Source organism: Salvelinus alpinus, chromosome 13, assembly GCF_045679555.1.
Source record: "Salvelinus alpinus chromosome 13, SLU_Salpinus.1, whole genome shotgun sequence".
Taxonomy (NCBI): Eukaryota; Metazoa; Chordata; class Actinopteri; order Salmoniformes; family Salmonidae; genus Salvelinus; species Salvelinus alpinus.
In genome coordinates, this window is record NC_092098.1 from 42,132,960 (window position 1) to 42,155,548 (window position 22,589).

The 22,589-nt window shown below is 42.9% G+C and overlaps 1 protein-coding gene across 26 annotated transcripts in view; it reads right to left on the reverse strand.

The window, feature by feature from the left end:
- Positions 1 to 22,589, reverse strand: part of LOC139537721 (disks large homolog 2) — a 337,098-nt gene that overhangs the window by 103,258 nt on the left and 211,251 nt on the right. The window contains exon 1 of one of the 26 annotated variants that reach the window (XM_071339367.1): positions 16,272 to 16,565. The exons of 24 other annotated variants lie outside the window; for them this stretch is intronic. In XM_071339367.1, coding sequence (XP_071195468.1) covers positions 16,272 to 16,355 — 84 coding nt within the window. In that variant the 5' untranslated portion in view covers positions 16,356 to 16,565. Of the gene's footprint in view, positions 1 to 16,271; positions 16,566 to 22,589 lie in introns of those variants that run through there. One more of the 26 variants, XM_071339371.1, reaches the window with a different exon arrangement.

The following is a 22,589-nucleotide window of genomic DNA, read 5'->3' on the forward strand; positions in this document are numbered from 1 at the left end:
TTAGATCCACACCTTAGATCCACACCTTAGATCCCCACCTTAGATCCACACCTTAGATCCACACCTTAGATCCCCACCTTAGATCCCCACCTTAGATCCCCACCTTAGATCCCCACCTTAGATCCCCACCTTAGATCCCCACCTTAGATCCACACCTTAGACTGCACTGTTGGTTAATGGCTTGTAAGTAAGCATTTCACGGTAAGGTCTACACTTGTTGTATTCAGCGCATGTGACAAATAAAGTTTGATTTGATTTGATTAGATGCACACCTTAGATCCTTCCTGGGAGAGAAACAATTTGGTCAGTGCTCCCCAGCTCGCCGGGATCTCTGCTGATCTGTCAGTCAAACGACAACCCTCATTATGGATGGCTGATAAAATATCATGTTCCCCGGGCCTTTGTCAGCTGTCATCTCGCTTTGAAAGCCAGCGTATTTCCTTCTATCAGCTTTGTGCCAGCATGTGGAGTAGAAAGAGAAGGCCAGAGGTTTCAGCCAAACTCCGCCTGGTGCCCCTGCCTCTCCTTGTATCCTGGCATTGGGTGGGCCTACATTAGGGCCTACACTGGGATCTTTGTATTCTGGACAGATGGTTGAAACAGGGCAGAGAAAGCTGCCTGGACGCAACTCTTGCGACACATACTCAATATATCTGATTGGATGAGAGCAGTGCACAGGCCACGGAGGTGGATCCGATTGGATTAGTCAAGGGAGGAGTCGGACGGGCCAATGTAAATCACAGAGACACATAATTAAAGCCAGAGGGAGACCAGCTCTGTCAGGAGGCCAAAACAAGATTAGAGGGGATCAATGGAGCGAGCACTTTGAGAGGAGGAGCACTCCTCCACACCACAACATATCACACTCTCTCACACACACACACACTCTCTCACACACACACACACACACTCACACACACACACACACACACACACACACACACACACACACACACACACACACACACACACACACACACACACACACACACACACACACACACACACACACTTTAGATGTGTGTATTGTTGTGAATTGTTAAATATTACTGCACTGTTGGAGCCAGGAACACAAGCATTTCGCTACATCCGCAATAACATCTGCTAAATATGTGTATGTGACCAATAAAATTAGATTTGGCACACCACAACATATCACACTCTCTCTCTCTCTCACACACACACACACACACACACACACACACACACACACACACACACACACACACACACACACACACACACACACACACACACACACACACACACACACACACACACACACACCATGAGCTCACACACACACACACCATGAGCTCACACACACACGGACACAAAGTTCTTGACAGAACAGTGTAGCGCAGGAGCTAATAAGTAAAAAAAAATGACAAAAGGGTAAAACAACAAAGCTTGCCTGAACCGCCAGAAGGCAAATCAAATTTAAACGAAACACAGGTTCAAAGCTAATTGAAAATTCTTAGAATAGGCTGGCGTAAACCTTTCCCTCCATGTGATTGGGGCAATTTAGAGGAACCAGGGATATGTCCCAAATGGTACCCTGTTCCCTGTATATAGTGCACTACTTTGATCAGAGCCCTATGGGCCATGGTCAGAAAGTAGCGAAAGTGGTGCACTATATAGGGAATAGGGTTCCATTTGGGATGCGCACCAAATCACTGAGGCCAGGTCAAAATGAGATGCGCAGCAGGAAGCAACTTAATTTAGTGTGACCATCATTTCCTTCTGTTTGGATTACTGTTAAGAGCAGGTCTCTCTCTCATTCACCCTCCACCCCCCTCTTCTCCTCCTCCCTCTCTACACCCCAATCTCTCTTGTTCTGTGTCCTTCTCATACCCCCCTCTCTCTGTCTGTGTTTCTCTCTCTCTGTCTCTCATGTCTGGGTATATGTTGATGAGTGGGTTGGGTTGTAAGAAATGTGTAGCTGGGGAGCTCTGATTGCCTGGGAGCTGTCATGCCCTCTTCCTCCGTGCCTCATTGTGGCTGGGGGATTATCCGACTCTGGCCCGGCACCGATAACACAGCTAAGCGCAGCACAGAGTAAGGCTGAGACTCAGAGCATCATCTTGCTTGGAATACAGAGCAGAGGAGGCTGTAGGGTGGAGATATGGGAGGGCGGGCTCATCATAATGGCTGGAATATAATATTTGGAACGGTGTCAAACACATGGAAACCAGGTTCTTGACCGTGTTTGATGCCTGTCCATCCATTCCAATCCAGCCATTACAATGAGCCCGGCCTCCTATATCTCTGCCCACCAGCCTCCTCTGCTTTCCCCGAACAGCTACTGGCCCTCCCGACACTTAAAGAAAAACAGATCTCGTTTGAGAGCACCCAAAACCCCATGTCCCATAATGTTTATATGACTGCTGCTGCTCATCTTAAAGTGTGTCTGGCATTTTGTGCTTCGTATCTCCCAGCTGCCTGATACTTGCTGCGTCATTTATAATGGATGGAGTTTGTTCCCACACAGCGGCCAGACACAACCAGCAGATCCTGTGAGGCAGAGCAGACCAACAGTAGGGGGGGGGGGGGGGGGGGGCTGAGGGATAGAGAGAGAGAAAAAGAGAGAGAAAAAGAGAGAGAGAGAAGGAAGATGAGACAGAAAGTATGGGAAAAGTTCTCTAATATTATGTAATGTAATAACTTTTACATTTGAGATTCTCTCATTAAAAAAAATATTATAATAAAAAGAGATTAGCCCACCAGGACCCCATCTGAAATCTGTATCCTGAGAGTTGAGTTCCTAAAATATTAGCAAAATGTTGCCTTTTCGATAGAATTTCTATCTTTTCTATAGCCTCTAAAACCTAAACCTTGTCAAACATCAAAGATGTCCTACTTGCTTTCTCTAATGAATTTCTAAATAGCAACAGCACAACAACAGCCACAATCATTTTTCAGGTTCAATTCGGAACATAATGGAACCAAATCATATGGCCAACAACAGAGAAAAGACCTCTTGTGATGTTCAAGTGGGCTCCACTAATATCAAAGTGGTCTCGATGAGATGTTCAAAGAATTGCACCGCCCAGACATATATCCTTTTTCCACAGCTGCCCCTGCAAACCACATCAGAGCCAGCTGCCTCAGCAGAAAATGCATTCAAGAACAGTCTGAATGAACCAATAAAGGGCTCTGCAGTAGCTTGACCTTTCCTTTCCGTAACTTTCTGATGCCTCTTATGTCCAGGTTGTTCCACCATTCGGCAGCTGTCTGCTAAATTGATCCGCATAATGCCCTTTGAAATAAAGCACAGTTTGCAGAGCACAGCTGTGGGGACGTTTGATAATGTGGCATTTGGAAGGACTACCTGCCAGCCTGCCTTTTGAAGTGGAGAGCGCAGGTAGCCCCTGATGGTCAGCTTGCTGAGAAGGTAGGAGCCACTTTCCTCTTCCCATAAAATTGTATACAAACACATAAACAAGAGCTGCGGTGTGTTCTAGGGTTGTCTAGAGGTAATGCTACAGTCTCCAGCAACATATCTACAGTGTCCTAAATGGGTTCCAATCTGACCTACTGGCCTTTGACACAACCTTCACCTCGGTAATCTTCTCTCTATCTGTTCAATAAGAAATATAAAAACATTTAAGTCAACAGTATCTGTCACTCCAGATATTGATGTAAGAGGAAAGCCTTATTCGACAACAACATTGAACAGTAATTCAAATCGTAACTGTTTATTATGGCCATATTACCGTTAACCCAAGCTCTTGACCCAAATAGGACATCAGTTTGTAGTAAAAACAGACTCCTGAGCAGACCAATTCTCTGGCCACTTGGCCAGATTTCTTGGTATTCAATGTGCATGTCAAGGAGAATACACACCAAACAAAGAATAGAAGAAAGTAGCTGACGTTATGCGCCTCTATAAAAGCATTTGCATCTTACTGACAGTGCACGAAAACACAACCAACCTATATATCATCCAGTGATAAAATCAAAACATGTTGCCTTGTATTGACTTTGGACTTGCTCAGTATGCAGTGCTCTATCCATTCTAGTTACAGCTCCAATCATTGCTACAGTAGATATATACCCAGTGGTCTTAGTCCACAGTATCTACTATTATGCTCATCTTTACCATGCCCAGGCATAAAGGTCAAAAATCAACAGACACATCATGAAATATTGATTAGAACCTTGAATTTAAAATACTGTGCTATGTAATACTTTTTCAAAAAGTTTTGTGCACTTTCTCTTTGGTATGATGGCAGCCTTCCTTGGTCCTGAATACATTGGCTTTCTGGCCTCTCTCACCTTGCTGAAACCTGTCAGATAATAATTAATAATGCCAGTGTATGCTAATGGTTTGGGGTCGAGGCAGCTAAGGCTTTTTATGAGCTGGCAAAATGTATCCTAAACTGTCAGCACTCTAATGGAGAGATACGGACCCACGGGAATAGTTGGTCATTTAATGCTGGGTGGCAGGCAGAAGGATTTGGCTGTCAAGAGGAGCATAAAATCACAGTACACCTCCCGATGACACCCCTCAACTAACCCTCGCCTTCCTATCCAGGTTCTGTGGACTGCTGATGAGACACTTTAGAATAAAAGCTGTTGTGGCCTGGTGGTAATGCCGCAGCCTCTGGCACACTTGTCTACGTGTCGGCATAGGCCTACTTTCCCTTTGACACAACCTCTCTCTATCTTTCCCACTGTCATCCTCTCTCTCCATCTGTTAAATCAGAAAATATCTGTCATCATACCTACAAAAGTCATAAACATAACCATATCTTGATGTTACATCAATGACAGGTCACATTGCCATCTTGCTAATAGATTTCTGTTGAAGAATGTGATGTAGTTTGTCATTAGCTGTCATTACATGTTGAGCCCTAGAAGTCACATGTATGAAACCCTGCAGCTATTAGGATGTGGCATTAGGATGTGGCATTAGGATGTGGCATTAGGACGTGGCATTATGATGTGGCATTAGGATGTGGCATTATGATGTGGCATTAGGATATGGCATTAGGATGTGGCATTATGATGTGGCATTAGGACGTGGCATTATGATGTGGCATTAGGATGTGGCATTATGATGTGGCATTAGGATATGGCATTAGGATGTGGCATTATGATGTGGCATTAGGATGTGGCATTAGGATGTGGCATTATGATGTGGCATTAGGATGTGGCATTATGATGTGGCATTAGGATGTGGCATTAGGATGTGGCATTAGGATGTGGCATTAGGATGTGGCATTAGGATGTGGCATTAGGATGTGGCATTAGGATGTGGCATTAGGATGTGGCATTATGATGTGGCATTATGATGTGGCATTAGGATATGGCATTATGATGTGGCATTAGGATGTGGCATTATGATGTGGCATTATGATGTGGCATTATGATGTGGCATTATGATGTGGCATTAGGATGTGGCATTAGGATGTGGCATTAGGATGTGGCATTATGATGTGGCATTAGGATGTGGCATTAGGATGTGGCATTAGGATGTGGCATTAGGACGTGGCATTAGGACGTGGCATTAGGACGTGGCATTATGACGTGGCATTAGGACGTGGCATTAGGATGTGGCATTAGGATGTGGCATTAGGATGTGGCATTAGGATGTGGCATTAGGATGTGGCATTAGGACGTGGCATTAGGACGTGGCATTAGGACGTGGCATTATGACGTGGCATTAGGATGTGGCATTAGGATGTGGCATTAGGATGTGGCATTAGGATGTGGCATTAGGATGTGGCATTAGGATGTGGCATTATGATGTGGCATTATGATGTGGCATTAGGACGTGGCATTAGGACGTGGCATTATGACGTGGCATTAGGATGTGGCATTAGGATGTGGCATTAGGATGTGGCATTAGGATGTGGCATTAGGATGTGTCACCTCACATTCTAGTGTAAGCACTCTATAACATTTTGTGTTATTGAGCTGCCACAGTAAGTGATGGCATAGAGAATAGTACAAGAGGGAAGTAAGTTTGTATGGTTTCAAGTATCTAAAAGTCAATATCAAGGCCTTGCTGGCACAGTTAATTCTTTACCATAAATTGGGAGAATTGTCTGAGCCTCTACAATACAACACACTCTCCATGTATAGTTCCTATGCACGACAAGCAAGTAGAGAGGATATCAACTTGAGTACCTGAGTTTCATGATAGATCCAACTGACGACTAATGACATTAGCAGCAGGTCATGTGTAGCTCAATTGGTAGCGCATGGCGTCTGCAACTCCAAAGATTGTAGGTTTGATTCCTGCTGGGTCCACCCATACGATATATATATACAAGCATGACTATAAGTCACTTTGGATAAAAGTGTATGCTAAATGGCATACATTATGTTCACGCACAACCTCACGTTTAGAATGGAAACCGTCTCTTCCTTCCAACCTCACGTTTAGAATGGAAACCGTCTCTTCCTTCCAACCTCACGTTTAGAATGGAAACCGTCTCTTCCTTCCAACCTCACGTTTAGAATGGAAACCGCCTCTTCCTTCCAACCTCACGTTTAGAATGGAAACCATCTCTTCCTTCCAACCTCACGTTTAGAATGGAAACCGTCTCTTCCTTCCTGTATCCAATTAAGGAAATCAATTGTGAAGGGAAATTGGAATACAAATCCTGTACTATGCACTGCTGTAATACTTCTAAAAACCTTTGGCTTTGTGACAGATAGCAGCGTAATGGAAGAGATCCTGCTGACTCAGGCTGCATCCCAAATTCCCAATTTAGTGCACTACTTATGACCAAGGCCCATGCTGCTCTGGTCAAAAGTAGTGCACTATATAGAGAATATGTTGCCATTTAGGATGCATACGGCCTCAGACTGCTGTACATGGCATAGCAGCAAATCACAAAGGATGTCCTAATATGTCCTAATATGAATATCTGTTAAGTTTTTGTTGGCAGAAGTCTGACTGATCAAATCCTTCCCAGAAACCAATTTTAAAAGTCATTGCAATGTGATAAACCTGATGGAGGAAAAGAGAAGAGACTTTCAACACTGTGAGATTATAATGACGTGACGATTGTCTCATCTGAGAATGAATGGATTTCGAGCCCGACAACACAGGGCAAATGGTCTTTAGGCGAAAGTAGGCAGCAGAAGACCACACTCTGCCACTGGAAGAAGAAAAAAAAACTAAAACACTGAAAAACATCATAAAAAGCTGAAAACTTTAAGTCTATCAACTGTAAATCAAGGTATTTGAGTCTCTCCTCTCCGACTTTTCTTGTTGGTAATGATTGTCACTACATCAATGTTCAAATGATTCAATGGGAAAATTAAGTAGTGGTAACAGCCAGAGAAATAGTACAGAAAGAACAGTTATTTTACAGACTCCATGTCAGTGCTGCTTAGCAAACACAACTCTGTATTTCTTCAAGTGGAAAATACATATTTTATATCATTCAAAAGTGTGACAATTAAATGGGCTATTTCTGGTATGAGAAATCTGGGAGCAGTGACTGCTCTGGTAATCTAATAACAAAAACAGTCCTCTTTCAATTAGACTTTATCGCATCGCTTCTTGGATTTTTTCTTGTGTTTCAGGTCACACATCGAAGTGGAATATCAAGGACTGCTAAAGAATTGGCTGTAGACCTATTTTGACTCTGATAAGAAGAAATATGTAGTATTGTATTACTTTGGTGTGCATTCATTGTTTTGGTCTTATGTTCAATTTACTTTTCAAAATCTTTAGAAGTTACGTAGTAGGCCTCTGGTCAAAAGGTGTGCACTATAAAGGGAATAGGGAGCCATGTAATATGAATAGTGTATCTGCAAAGTTTTTGTTGGCAGAAGTCTGACTGACCAAATCCTTCCCAGAAACCAATTTAAAAAGTCATCACAATGTGATAAACCTGATGGAAGAAATGAGGAAGACAAATGGGAGAGACATTCAACACGGTGAGATTATAATGACGTTACGATTGTCTCATCTGAGAATGAATGGATTTCGAGCCTGACAACACAGGGCAAATGTTTGGGGTGACAAGATGATGTGGTACGCCCTTGTTTGAGGGAATAAAATAATATATTTGTTGAAATGACTCCTGGACAGAAAAACTGTAAGTACAGCCACTGCCCATGAAAATAAGTATCCTTGAGATGTGTCTGGCCATTTGCTAATCAATAAATTCATAGTCACCAGAGGATTTGTGCTTTTTTAATAATGTTAAGGTCCAGGAGAGGTCTTCAACAACGGCGAATACAATTAGGAACAGCAACTGACTTTTCATGGAGACATTATTTCTGATTTTTCAAATTGAGGGTATGGCAAGGGGCACTTCTGACATTACTTTCTTTATGGGGTGGCAGGTAGCCTAGTGGTTAGAGCGTTGGGCCAGGAACCGAAAGGTTGCTGGATCAAATCCCTGAGCTGACACGGTAAAAATCTGTTGTTCTGCCCCTGAACAAGGCAATTAAATAAATAAGAATTTGTTCTTAACTGACTTGCCTAGTTATATTGAAATATGGCAAGGGGCACTTCTGACATAACCTTCTGTTTGTGCTTGGCACGTCAATAAAAAAGTTATGCGTTTCCCAACAATTGTTCAGGAGTGAGTGACCTGATATCGATGGATCTTCATCATGAACTAACAACATAACAATGGCGCAACATGATGGACTCAAAAAATTCTGATTTTGGAACCGTGAAATATCGACATGCCTCGTCAAATTGATGACTACAGTGACTGCAATAACCTCTAGGGTTAAGCTGAGGTTTAACCCCGACGGTTAGGTCTTTAGGCGAAAGTAGGCGCCAGAAAACCACACACTGGAACTGGGACAAAACCTAAACTAAAACACTGAAAACCATAGCACCTTGAAAACGCGAAAACTGTACGTATAACCCCATTGGAAACAAAGTAAAATAAAATACATATATATATTTTTTTTAACACGTCAAATAATGCAGTCTAAGGCTTGTGACCTTGCAGGCTGGAGCTGAGAAACATGCTTTGCATTACTGCAAGTTTTTTTCCCAAATACCTTTTTATTAAACTTGAGAACAACACAAACTTTAAAGAAGGGTGAAAAAAAGAGGAAAACCTTAAGTCTATCAACTGGAAATCAACATATTTGAGTCTCTCCTCTCCGACTTTGCTTGTTGGTAATGATTCTCACAACATCAATGTTCAAATTATTAAATGGAGAGAAAAAAGTAGCCACTAGAGGAATAGTACAGAAAGAACAGCCCTTTTACAGACTCCATGTCAGTGCTGCTTAGCAAACACAAGTCCGTATTTCTTCAAGTGGAAAATACATATTTTATTTGTGTGAGAATGAAATGGGCTATTTCTGGAAGGATTTCCTATGAGTAAATCTGGCAGCAGCGACTGCTCTGGTAATCTAATAACAAAAGCAGTCCTCTTTCAATTAGATTTTATCGCTGCTTGGATTTCTTCTTGTGTTTCAGGTCACAATTCGAAGTGGAATATTAGAGAAATGTCTATAAGCCGACTTTGACTCTGATAAGAAGAAATATCTGATATCGTGAAATTTACTTTGGTGGGCATTCGTTGTTTTGGCCTTATGTTTAATTGACTTTTCAAAATCTTTAAAAGTTACAGTTATTTAGATAACAGCAACATTCCAAATCTAATATGTAAATGAAATTAAGCATTAGATTGAGCAGCACTTTCACTGATGAGTTTCCTTGAGTCAAACCTAAAAATGTTGGAAACACTTTACGTGAAGAGTACCTACATTCATAACACATTCATATGCCATAAATAATGCATCCATATGCAGTGCATAAGCATTTCATAAGCATACCGTAAAAGCTTATCAACTTATGTTGACAACTGCAAGTTAATATTTTGGTTATGTTTTACATTAGCATTTACAGAATGTTTATTATGAATGCAGTATGGGATATGAACATAAAGTCCCTTATGTACAGTGCATTCGGAAAGTATTGAAACTCCTTCACTTTTTCCACATTTTGTTACGTTACAGCCTTATTCTAAAATTGATTAAATAGTTTTTCCCTCTCATCAATCTACACACAATAAATACTCCATTATGACAAAGCAAAAACAGGGTTTTTGATTTTTTTTGCAAATGTAAAAATATAAAAAACGGAAGCACCTTTGGCAGCGATTACAGCCTCAAGTCTTCTTGGGTATTACTTTACAAGCTTGGCATACCTGTATTTGGTGAATTTCTCCCATTCTTCTCTGTAGGATTCTCTCAAGCTGCACAGCTATTTTCAGGTCTCTCCAGAGATGTTCGAGATGTTCGGCTTTAAGTCTGGGCTCTGGCTGGGCCACTCAAGAACATTCAGAGACTTGTCCCAAAGCCACTCCTGCATTGTCTTGGCTATGTGATTAGGGTCGTTGTCCTGTTGGAAGGTGAACCTTCGCCTTCCTGAGGTCCTGAGTGCTCTGGAGCAGGTTTTCATCAAGGATCTCTCTGTACTTTGCTCCGTTCATCTTTCCCTCGATCCTGACTAGTCTCCCAGTTCCTACCGCTAAAAAACATCCCCACAGCATGATGCTGCCACCACCATGCTTCACCGTAGGGATGGTATTGGCCAGGTGATGAGCGTTGCCTGGTTTCCTCCAGATGTGGCGCTTGGCATTCACGCCAAAGAATCCAATCTTGGTTTCATTAGACAAGAGAATCTTGTTTCTCTTAGTCTGAGAGTCCTTTAGGTGCCTTTTGGAAAACTCCAAGCGGGCTGTCATGTGCCTTTTAACGAGGAGTGGCTTCCATCTGGCCACTCTACCATAAATGCCTGATTGGTGGAGTGCTGCAGAGATGGTTGTCCTTCTGGAAGGTTCTGCCATCTCCACAGAGGAACTCTGAAGCTCTGTCAGACTGACCATCGGGTTCTTGGTCACCTCCCTGACCAAGGCCCTTTTCCCCCGATTGCTCTGTTTGGCCGGGCGGCCAGCTCTAGGCAGAGTCTTGGTGGTTCCAAACTTCTTCCATTTAAAAATGATTGAGGCCACTGTGTTCTTGGGGACCTTCAATGCTGCAGAAATGTTTTGGTAACCTACCCCAGATCTGCCAACACAATCCTGTCTCTGAGCTCTACAGACAATTAATTCAACCTCATGGCTTGGTTTATGCTCTGACATGCATTGTCAACTGTGGGACCTATATAAACAACTGTGTGCCTTTCCAAATCATGTCCAATAAATTTAATTTACCACAGGTGGACTCAAATCAAGTTGTAGAAACATTTCAAGGATGATCAATGGAAACAGGATGCTCAAATTCAAGTCTCTTAGCAAAAGGGTCTGAATACTTATGTAAATAAGGTATTTCTGTTTTTTTATTTTTTTATTTGCAAAAACCTGTTTTCGCTTTGTCATTATGGGGTATTGTGTGTAGATTGATGAAGAATTGTTTTTATTTCATCCATTTTAGAAAAAGGCTGTATACATATCAAAATGTGGAAAAATGGAAGGGGTCTGAATACTTTCCGAATTCACCCAGCTCAATGTACTGTAACATCGATATCTATTGGCTACTACATGATACTCATGAGGTTGCTACAACCTAGCCTATGAATGAAAGTTTACAACGTAGGTGTACATAGGTCGAGAGAAAATGATGAGGTGACAGATAGTGACACATGGACAGACAGCAAGGTGTAATCATTAGTCCAACAGTTGCAAATGAGAGTTTATATTGGACAAATTCAGGCATGTTTATCCCCGTTTTGTTCCGTTTCCTTCCGTTTAAGAAATGTTTTTCAACAGAATCAGAGGAATGAATATATGCCTGGCCACGCGTAAACACAGTTCACATTCATAGCAGCCACGTTGTATTCCTTCTCTCATCTATGCGCTCTCCTCCTCTCACCTTTTCCCTTTGCTTGTGGACTTCAATGCACAACACATCAGGTGTATCTGACCAAGCGAAAAAAAACTTTCCATGCCAAACCATATAACTGCTACACACAGCCTACATCATTGTCACCATTTTAGCTAAAGTAATGTCATAGTCAACATAGCTAATAGAAGCGTTTGTTATATTAGTTATGTTTGTCACATCTGCTTCTGCTACGCCCTCTAATGTTCATCCGGTGTCTTCTTGACCTGCAGCTACTCCTCCTGTACACACTCTCTCTCTCTCTCTCTCTCTCTCTGTGTGATTGTGTGGTTGGAGACAGGTGTGCTGGAGTCAGAGCAGATCCCTACCAGCTGCAACTCGTTCCATAATCAAGACCTCTACAAATTCTCAGTCCTGCCACTTCCACTCTGCCAGATTATAATCTCTGTTCAATCAGTTCATGATTCTAGCCATTTATGATTATTCAAGATGCTATTACTCTGCTGTGCCTGTTTCCCTGCCTGACACCGTTTATCCTCTCATTGTAGGTAGTGCTCTGGCTCCTGTCTCCTGTTCCACATCTCACCACCCAACTACCTTGCTCTGGATTTTACTCAACACCACTACCTTGGATTCCCCTCAGGACCTGTTTACACTGTTCTACTCAGCTAACTCCAACCTCAGTCTCCACATCTGGTTTTTCTGCAACTCATCCGAGAGTCCCCGGATCTGCACCCCATATCTCCCTGTGTAACAATAAATATTTTGGTTCATTCATCCCTGTTTCCTCATCTGAGTCTGCTCTTGGGCTCCCCTGTGTCGCTCCGCTTAACAATGTTGACTATGACATTAGCTAACCCTGCTACAATTATGCAGTAACTTTACAGTGTATAGTCAGTTAGCAGTTTAGCAGTTACACCGGCAGGCCCTGGTGGCAATAAATTAGTAAAACCAAAAGTTTACTTTGACTTGGAAGAGTTCCACTGTTGTGTTGGATAGTCATAGCCAGCTAGCTAACATAGAATCCCTCTGTTTGAGCAGGCTAAACTAGCTAGCTGCATTTGCTTGCTAAGTAAGGGAAACTGAATGTGAAGAAGAAAAATAAGACAAAATCTCTCTATCTCTTGCTTCTTCTTCACCACATTTTATGCACTGCAGTGCTAGCTAGCTGTAGCTTATGCTTTCAGTACTATATTAATTTTCTGATTCTTTGATTGGGTGGACAACATGTCAGTTCATGCTGCAAGGGCTCTGATAGGTTGGAAGATGTCCTCCGGAAGTTGCCATAATTATTGTGTAAGTCTATGGAAGGGGCTGAGAACCATGAGGCTCCTAGGTTTTGTATTGAAGTCAGTGTAGCCAGAGGAGGACGGAAGCTAGCTGTCCTCCGTCTACACCATGGTGCTACCCTACAGAGTGCCGTTGAGGCTACTGTAGACCTTCATAGCAAAACAGTGTGTTTTAATAAATTATTTGGTGACGTGAATATATTTAGTATAGTTTTATCTAAAAATTATAACTTTTTAAATATAACTTTTTTTTAATGACATTCACTGAGGAGGATGGTCCTCCCCTTCCTCCTCTGATGAGCCTCCAGTGGTAGGTACACTTCAAGCTAAATTAAAAATAAATAAAAAACGGCAACCTCGCCAACATCATTCATTCATTTCTGTAATTTCATCAATAGGCTGCTATAAAATAGTAAGCCTGACCTGGAAGGCAAATAATTTTTATTGACATACATTTCTGCTTTTTCCCATGAGATCTACTCCTCATTGGTGTAAAGTACATAAGTAAAAATAAAGTACTACTTAAGTAGTTTTTTGGGGTATCTGTACTTTACATTAGGATTTATATTTTTGGAAACTTTTACTTTTACTTCACTACATTCCTAAAGAAAATTATGTACTTTTTACTGACACCCAAAAGTACTCGTTACATTTTGACAGGAAAATTGTCCAATTCACACACTTATCAAGAGAACATCCTTGGTCATCCCTACTGCCTCTAATCTGGCGGACTCACTAAAGACAAATGCTTTGTTTGTAAATCATGTCTGAGTTTTGGGAGTGTGCCCCTTACTATCTGTCAAAAAATTATTAAAAAAATTAAAATATTGTGCCGTCTGGTTTGCTTAATATAAGGAAGTTGAAATGATATATACTTTTACTTTTGATACTTAAGTATATTTTAGCAATTCCATTTACTTTTGATATTTAAGTATATTTAAAACCAAATACTTTTAGACTTTTACTCAAGTAGTATTTTACTGGGTGACTTTCACTTCTACTTGAGTCATTTTCTATTAAGGTATCTTTACTTTTACTCAAGTATGACAATTGAGTACTTTTCCCACCACTGCTACTCACTGAGCAGTTATAGCCTAAGGAATCACTGCATTTGTGAAACATCACAGTTTTTTCCCAATGCGGGCAAGCCATATACCGAATTAGGCTAAACCTGCAAGTCGCCGCTGATTGGACAGACACCTGATTTGCAAACTCTCAACATGTAGCCAGTGATTCAGATGAACTCATTCTTGTTTAGACAGAGCAGTTTACCTTAACACACAGCTGCACACTGAACCAGTTATAAGCCCCCTACAATAACTCTGTGACTTATACTGTAGAAGAGCTGACACAGAGGACCAATTAGTTGCTTCCCAACTGTGCTGAGGCTCACACTCCTCTCTGCTCTCCCTGTTGCTCATTCACGCTCAGCTTCACACACACACACACGCACACGCAGACACACACGTGCTTGCGCACGCACACATGAGTGAGTGGCTGAGAGCCCGCGTGCTAATGCCAATGTTTTGTGGCTGTGTGTGTAATGCAATTTGCTTTCTCTCAGTGGAGGCAAGTGTGAGGTAATGGCCAAGTTCTTTAGCTCATAACATACTGGATAGGTGCTGGTGAGTATAGTGATCAAGAAAGAGCCTTGCTTAGTTATCCATCCATTAAAAAATATATCACACTAAAACAACTACTCTCTGACTAGCAACAAGCTAGATAACATAAGACACAAAAAAGAATGCTACTAAAACGACTAAAACTTTCCTTGTCCGATACAGTAGGAAAGGAAGTATGGACAAAACAAGTAAAAAAATAGAAAAATAAGGAAATGCCTCTCCTGATAGGAAACAATGCTGTTTCTATTCAGAGCCAACGAAATGCGTTAAGTTTCCATTCAAACACAAAATTCAATATTAAAAATCTCCAGACTTCCAATAGTTGAGTCAATAAGAAGTGATTTGGAAGGATGTCTTCCCACGGGACTACCTTATCCCTGACCCCTCTTGTCTGCTCTCTGGATCAATATGCCCCACTGCCGCCTCCTTGCAAACCAGCTCTATTGTTGCTAGGCAACGCTTTGCATCGTGGTGTTTAAGTGAACAAATCCATGTCGCAATATAAGCCATAGAGCACAATTTTTTTTTTTTTTTTACTGTACTGCTTGCTTAGATTGAAGCACCAGGAGGAGGCTGTTTGCAGCATAACAAGCTTGGGAGCAAGTGACTTAGCCCCAGAGCAGAAACCTGTTGATGCTGCTGCTAGCTACCTTTTGAACAGCTGAAAACCAACTGAAAACAGCTGAAAAACTCACCATTTGCTTATTCTATTTAAGTTTCAACATTCTGGTTTATAAAAAGCTTAGGATCTATTCTATTCAAAGATATTACAATTCAAATTTTCCAAGGCAAAAATAAATAGGTGGAAACTCTAGTGATATAAGGCTCTCCCAGCAATCTGTAAAAAGCACACAGTAGATTAAATACTTCCAAAATAGAAGGCTTACTTTCTCCATTGCTTAAGTCACATTAACCACACACTATCCCAGGTGACATATGGCACATACAAGGTGTCCATATTAGGACAGCCTCAGTCTCAGCAGGACTTGTTTTAATCTCAGTAGGACTCCTTACAGGACCAAAACACCCTTTGCAATCCGGCTGTCCGTTAAACAGGAACATTGAGACAAATGAGGCAATGCAAGCAACTGCCATTGGACTAATCAGAAGCAATGCTGATTTATCTTAAGACTCTGTCGGGATGAAATCTGCTAGTGCAGCAGGCACATTGTCAAACTTGTGTCTGGGACTTAAAAGACGGAGGAGAAATGTAACCGGAGGCCAGATAAGAGGATCTTGCACAGTTAAATAGAAAGATACAGTAAAGTACCACAGATCAGAGTATAATGATCAGATCTTATGAGACATCGTTCTCTGTCATACTCTCTCTCTCTTTCTCTCCCTCTGTGTGTCTCTCTCACGCTCTCTCTCAAATGAGACAGAACAGATGCTTTTAAAGGAAGACATTGCATAGCCCACAAAACTGAGCCTTTCAAAAAAATAAACACTGAAGAAAGCTGAGCACAGCATAATCTGCTTCTTACATCCAGATGGACACTTTCACTTTGTATTCTTCTTATACCATGACACTGTATTTGTTGACCGAAATAAATCAGAAAAAAAAACTTGCACCTACCGTATCTTTCGGCATTTTGGCTTTCCTCGCATTCTGTACAAGTCTTCTCCCTAGCTTCTTGGCATAGAAAATCGAGGCAAACATACTCACAGCAAAGAAATAAAGCACTTGTTTTGTTTGCAAGCCTAAAAGGCTCTAGACACACATGTGTCTGAGAGACTATTCCTTGTCAGTATATTCCACAGGCAAGAGAGAGCAGGAGGGAGGAATGATGAGAGAGAAAGCAGGAGTAGGACTTGAGCATAGAGAGCCTCTCTCTCTCTTTCTCTCTCGCTTTCTCTGCGTCTCAGCACAGCAGAAGAAGGTCTCTCTCACCCACACACACTCCCGGTGAGTGAATGAGTGAGTGAGTGAGTGAGTGAGTGAGTGAGTGAGTGAGTGAGTGAGTGAGTGAGTGAGTGAGTGAGTGAATGTGAGAGTGAGAGAGAAAAAGGGGGGGGGGGGCAGTGTCTGCAGCAGCTCTATTTACATATCACAGAAAGAAGGGATGGACACTGAGCCTGTCTTAGCATCCTTAGCACCCATCTAGTACTGAAAACTGCCTGTCTAGAGCCCTAGCACCCAGAGGAGGTTCTGCTATCACCCAGCCCAGTGCCGTACATCATCCGGGGCCAGAATGCATCTCTCTCTCTCTCTTCCCCCTTCCCCCTCCCCCTGGGCAGCAGGGTTGAGAATGGAACGGGGGGAAAGCTGCTGCTAAATCAATGGTGCCTTCCAGCTTGGCAGGTTTAATACACACACTCTCACACAGGGTCATGGTGAGTAGGACCCTCTGGGGAACACACAGAGTCTGTTTCCATGAGTCACGCTAGTGTACGGCAACGTGGGTACTACAGATGTAAGATCTTAATTTGAGCCAGTTTGCTACAGCAGCAAAATAATACTGCAACAACAGGAAATTGCTTGCTGTTTGGGGTTTTAGGTTGGGTTTCTGTACAGCACTTTGAGATATCAGCTGATGTAAGAAGGGCTTTATAAATCTATTTGATTATTTGATTTGAAATACAAATTATTAATGCAATTTTTTAAAGTGGAAATTACAAACTTTAGAAGCCTTTTTAAACCTCGAATACACTACAAGATTGCATTTCTGACTGTGCAGGAAAATTCTCGCCAACAAAAGAGTGATCACATTGAGATCCTACATCTGTACCCGTTGTTCTCGTGAAAAAGAAAACAACACAATTACTCACTACCTCAGAGTTACTACCACAAGACCTCGTGCTGGGTTGTGACAAAAATATATATATTTTTGTAAACATGCACCAGTCCCCTAAACTGCAAAATGCATATAATATGAAATATGATAGGGGTACACTCCACACTCCATTTCTCTGCTCATTTTATTGATATTTTCCACATTTTCCTTTCCCTGCACATTCTATGCTCTTTTTATTCTGAAGCGCTTCTGTCCTTGGTTGCAACACTCACTACTGAGTTCCAAACTGCATCTGGAAGCAACGTCAGCACAAGAACTGTTTGTCCATGGCCGAGCAGCCGCACGCACACAGGCCTAAGATCACCATGCGCAATGCCAACCCTCTGGCAGGCCAACGGACGAATCTGGGTTTGGCGGAAGCCAGGAGAACGCTACCTGCCCCAATGCATAGTGCCAGCTGTAAAGTTTGGTGGAGGAATAATGGTCTGGGGCTGTTCACGTCGGTAGCCATGAAGTGCTTTGAAAGGCTGGTCATGGCTCACATCAACAGCATCCTCCCGGATACCCTAGACCCACTCCAATTCGCATACCGCCCTAACAGATCCACAGATGACACAATCTCAATCGCACTCCACACTGCCCTTTTCCACCTGGACAAAAGGAACATCAATGTGAGAATGCTGTTCATTGACTACAGCTCAGCATTCAACACCATAGTGCCCACGATGCTCATCACTAAGCTAAGGACCCTGGGACTAAACACCTCCCTCTGCAACTGGATCCTGGACTTCCTGACGGGCCGCCCCCAGGTGGTAAGGGTAGGCAACAACACGCCTGCCACACTGATCCTCAACACCCACGGCTGCGTGGCCAAACACGACTCCAACACCATCATTAAGTTTGCTGACGACAACATTGGTAAACCTGATCACCGACAACAATGAGACAGCCTATAGGGAGGAGGTCAGGGAACTGGCAGTGTGGTGCCAGGACAACAACCTCTCCCTCAATGTGAGCAAGACAAAGGAGCTGCTTGTGGACTACAGGAAAAGGTGGGCCTAACAGGCCCCCATTAACATCAACGAGGCTGTAGTGGAGCGGGTCGAGAGTTTCAAGTTCCTTGGTGTCCACATCACCAACGATCTATCATGGTCCAAACACACCAAGACAGTCGTGAAGAGAGCACGACAAAATCTTTTCCCCCCCAGGAGACTGAAAAGATTTGGCATGGGTCCCCAGATCCTCAAAAAGTTCTACAGCTGCACCATCAAGAGCATCCTGACCGGTTGCATTACCGCCTGGTATGGCAACTGCTCGGCATCTGACCGTAAGACGCTACAGAGGGTAATGCGAATGGCCCAGTACATCACTGGGGCCAAGCTTCCTTCAATCCAGACCTATATAATAGGCGGCGTCAGAGGAAAGCCCATAAAATCACCCAGGTCATAGACTGTTTTCTCTGCTACCGCACGGCAAGCGGTACCGGAGTGCCAAGTCTAGGACCAAAAGGCTCCTTAACAGCTTCTAACCCCAAGCCATAAGACTGCTGAACAATTAATCAAATGACCCCCCCCCCCCCCTCCATTTGTTTGGTACACTGCTGCTACTCGCTGTTTATTATCTATGCATAGTCACTTCACCCCTACCGATATGTACAAATGACCTCTAACCTGTACTCCCGCACACTGACTCGGTACCAGTACCCCCTGTATATAGCCTCATTATTGTTATGTTATTGTGTTTTTTTAAATAATTTTTTACTTTAGTTTATTTGGTAAATATTTTCTTAACTGCTTGAACTGCACTGTTGATTAAGGAGTGTAAGTAAGTATTTCACGGTAAGGTCTACACTTGTTGTATTCGGCGCATGTGGCAAATAAAGTTTGATTTGATGTTTGCATGGTTCGGGCTAGAGTTCAAGTGAAGGGAAATCTTAATGCTACAGCATACAATGACATTCTAAACTATTCTGTGCTTCCAACTTTGTGGCAACAGTTTGGGGAAGGCCCTTTCCTGTTTCAGCATGACAATGCCCCCGTACACAAAGCGAGGTCCATACAGAAATAGTTTGTTGAGATCAGTGTGGAAGAACTTGACTGGCCTACACAGAGCCCTGACCTCAACTCCATCGAACAGCTTTGGGATGAATTGGAACGCCGACTGCGAGCCAGGCCTAATTGCCCAACATCAGTGCCCGACCTCACTAATGCTCATGTGGCTGAATGGAAGCCCCTGCAGCAATGTTCCAACATCTAGTGGAAAGCCTTCCCAGAAGAGTGGAGGCTGTTATAGCAGCAAAGGGGGGACAAACTCCATATTAATGCCTATCATTTTGGAATGAGATTTTCGATGAGCAGGTGTCCACATACTTTGGTCATGTAGTGTTTTTGTGACTCAACATTCATCTTTTAAATCTAAGAAAATGTTTCATTATCCATCTAACCTTGTTCTATCAATTTATTCCGCTATCTTAAGGTAGAATTCATTTTTTTTGTCTTGTTTTTTCACCTTTTCCATTTTTGCCACTTGTATAAAACCCTCAGGACTTTAACCCTCATCTCCTACCTTCTCGCTGGCCCTGGGAGTCAGAGAGACATTCACACCTCTGGTCCTGGCCTCTCTGTTGCTAGGGGTGTTGCTAGGGGTCTGTCTAGAACATGCTGCTGACCAAAGTCACCTGACCTGGTCAGCCAATCACAGGCCTCACCAAGTATGGGTCTCAAACCTCACAACACAATCTGTGCTACTCACAACTGGACCTTTCCTGAACGAACAAGCATTCCCTGGACTTCCTTAACTGTGTGTTAGTGCGTCACTGACCATGTAAGTGAAAATGTAACCGGTTAGGGTTCAGGCTAGGAAACACTGTCACCACCGATAAATCCACAATAATTGAGCATTTCAATGAGAATTCTTCTACGGCTACCCCTACCCCGGTCAAAACCCCTGCACCCCCCACAGCAACTTGCCCAAGCCTCCACCATTTCTTCTTCACCCAAATCCAGATAGCTGTTGTTCTGAAAGAGCGGCAAAATCTGGACCCCTACAAATCAGCAGGGCTAGACAATCTGGACCCTCTCCTTCTAAAATTATCTGCAGAAATTGTTGCAACCCCTATTACTAGCCTGTTCAACCTCTCTTTCATATCGTCTGAGATCCCCAAAGATTGGAAAGCTGCCGCGGTCATCCCCCTCTTCAAAGGGGGAGACACTCTAGACCCAAACTGCTACAGACCTATATCTATCCTACCCTGTCTTTCCAAGGTCTTCAAAAGCCAAGATAACAAACAGATCACCGACCATTTCGAATCCCACCGTACCTTCTCCGCTATGCAATCTGGTTTCAGAGCTGGTCATGGGTGCACCTCTGCCACGCTCAAGGTCCTAAACGATATATCCTAACCGCCATCGATAAGAGACAATACTGTGCAGCTGTATTCATCGACCTGGCCAAGGCTTTCGACTCAGACAATAACCACATTCTTATCGGCAGACTCAACAGCCTTGGTTGAGTCTGCCGATAACTGCCTCGCCTGGTGACTGCCTCGCCTGGTTTACCAACTACTTCTCAAACAGAGTTCAGTGTGTCAAATCGGAGGGCCTGTTGTCCGGACCTCTGGCAGTCTCTATGGGGGTGCCACAGGGTTCAATTCTCGGGCCGACTCTTTCCTCTGTATACATCAATGATGTCGCTCTTGCTGCTGGTGATTCTCTGATCCACCTCTACGCAGACGATACCATTCTGTATACCTCTGGCCCTTCTTTGGACACTGTGCTAACTAACTTCCAGATGAGCTTCAATGCCATGTAACTCTCCTTCCGTGGCCTCCAACTGCTCTTAAATGCAAGTAAAACGAAATGCATGCTCTCCAACCAATCGTTGCCCGCACCTGCCCGCCCGTCCAGCATCACTACTCTGGACGGTTCTGACTTAGAATATGTGGACAACTACAAATACATAGGTGTCTGGTTAGACTGTAAACTCTCCTTCCAGACTCACATTAAGCATCTCCAATCCAAAATTAAATCTAGAATCGGCTTCCTATTTCACAACAAAGCATCCTTCACTCATGCTGCCAAACATACCCTCGTAAAACTGACTATCCTGCCGATCCTCGACTTCGGTGATGTCATTTACAAAATAGCCTCCAACACTCTACTCAGCAAATTGGATGCAGTCTATCACAGTGCAATCCGTTTTTGTCACCAAAGCCCCATATACTACCCACCAACGCGACCTGTACGCTCTCATTGGCTGCCCTCGCTTCATATTTGTCGCCAAACCCACTGGCTCCAGGTCATCTATAAGTCTTTGCTAGGTAAAGCCCCGCCTTATCTCAGCTCACTGGTCACCATAGCAGCACCCACCTGCAGCACGCGCTCCAGCAGGCATATTTCACTGGTCACCCCCAAAGCCAATTGCTCTTTGGCCGCCTTTGCTTCCAGTTCTCTGCTGCCAATGACTGGAACGAATTGCAAAAATCACTGAAGCTGGAGACCCATATCTCCCTCACTAACTTTAAGCACCAGCTGTCAGAGCAGCTCACAGATCACTGCACCTGTACATAGCTCATCTGTAAATAGCCCATCCAACTTCCTCATCCCCATACTGTTATTTATTATTATTAATTTTTTTGCTCCTTTGCACCCCAGTATGTCTACTTGCACATTCGTCTTTTGCACACCTATCACAGTGTTTAATTGCTAAATTGTAATTATTTCGCCACTATGGCCTATTTATTGCCTACCTCCCTTACCTCATTTGCACACACTGTATATAGACTTTTTCTCTATTGTGTTATTGACTGTATGTTTGATTATTCCATGTGTAACTCTGTGTTGTTGTTTGTGTCGCACTGCTTTGCTTTATCTTGGCCAGGTCGCAGTTGTAAATGAGAACTTGTTCTCAACTAGCCTACCTAGTTAAATAAAGTTGAAATAAATAAATAAATAAATAAATTGATGTATATTTTATTTGTCTGTATTTTATAGGCTCTAATACCTACAGTGTGTTAGCATACGCCTCTCCCAGTGTTACAGTATACGCTCAAATCAAATCAGCTAGTTCTTTATGTATGTGTACTAGCCATATTACTTACTCCTGTTTATCTGGCCTCATAGCATAGTTTCTGTGAGCTAAAATCTCTCCCCATTAGGTAC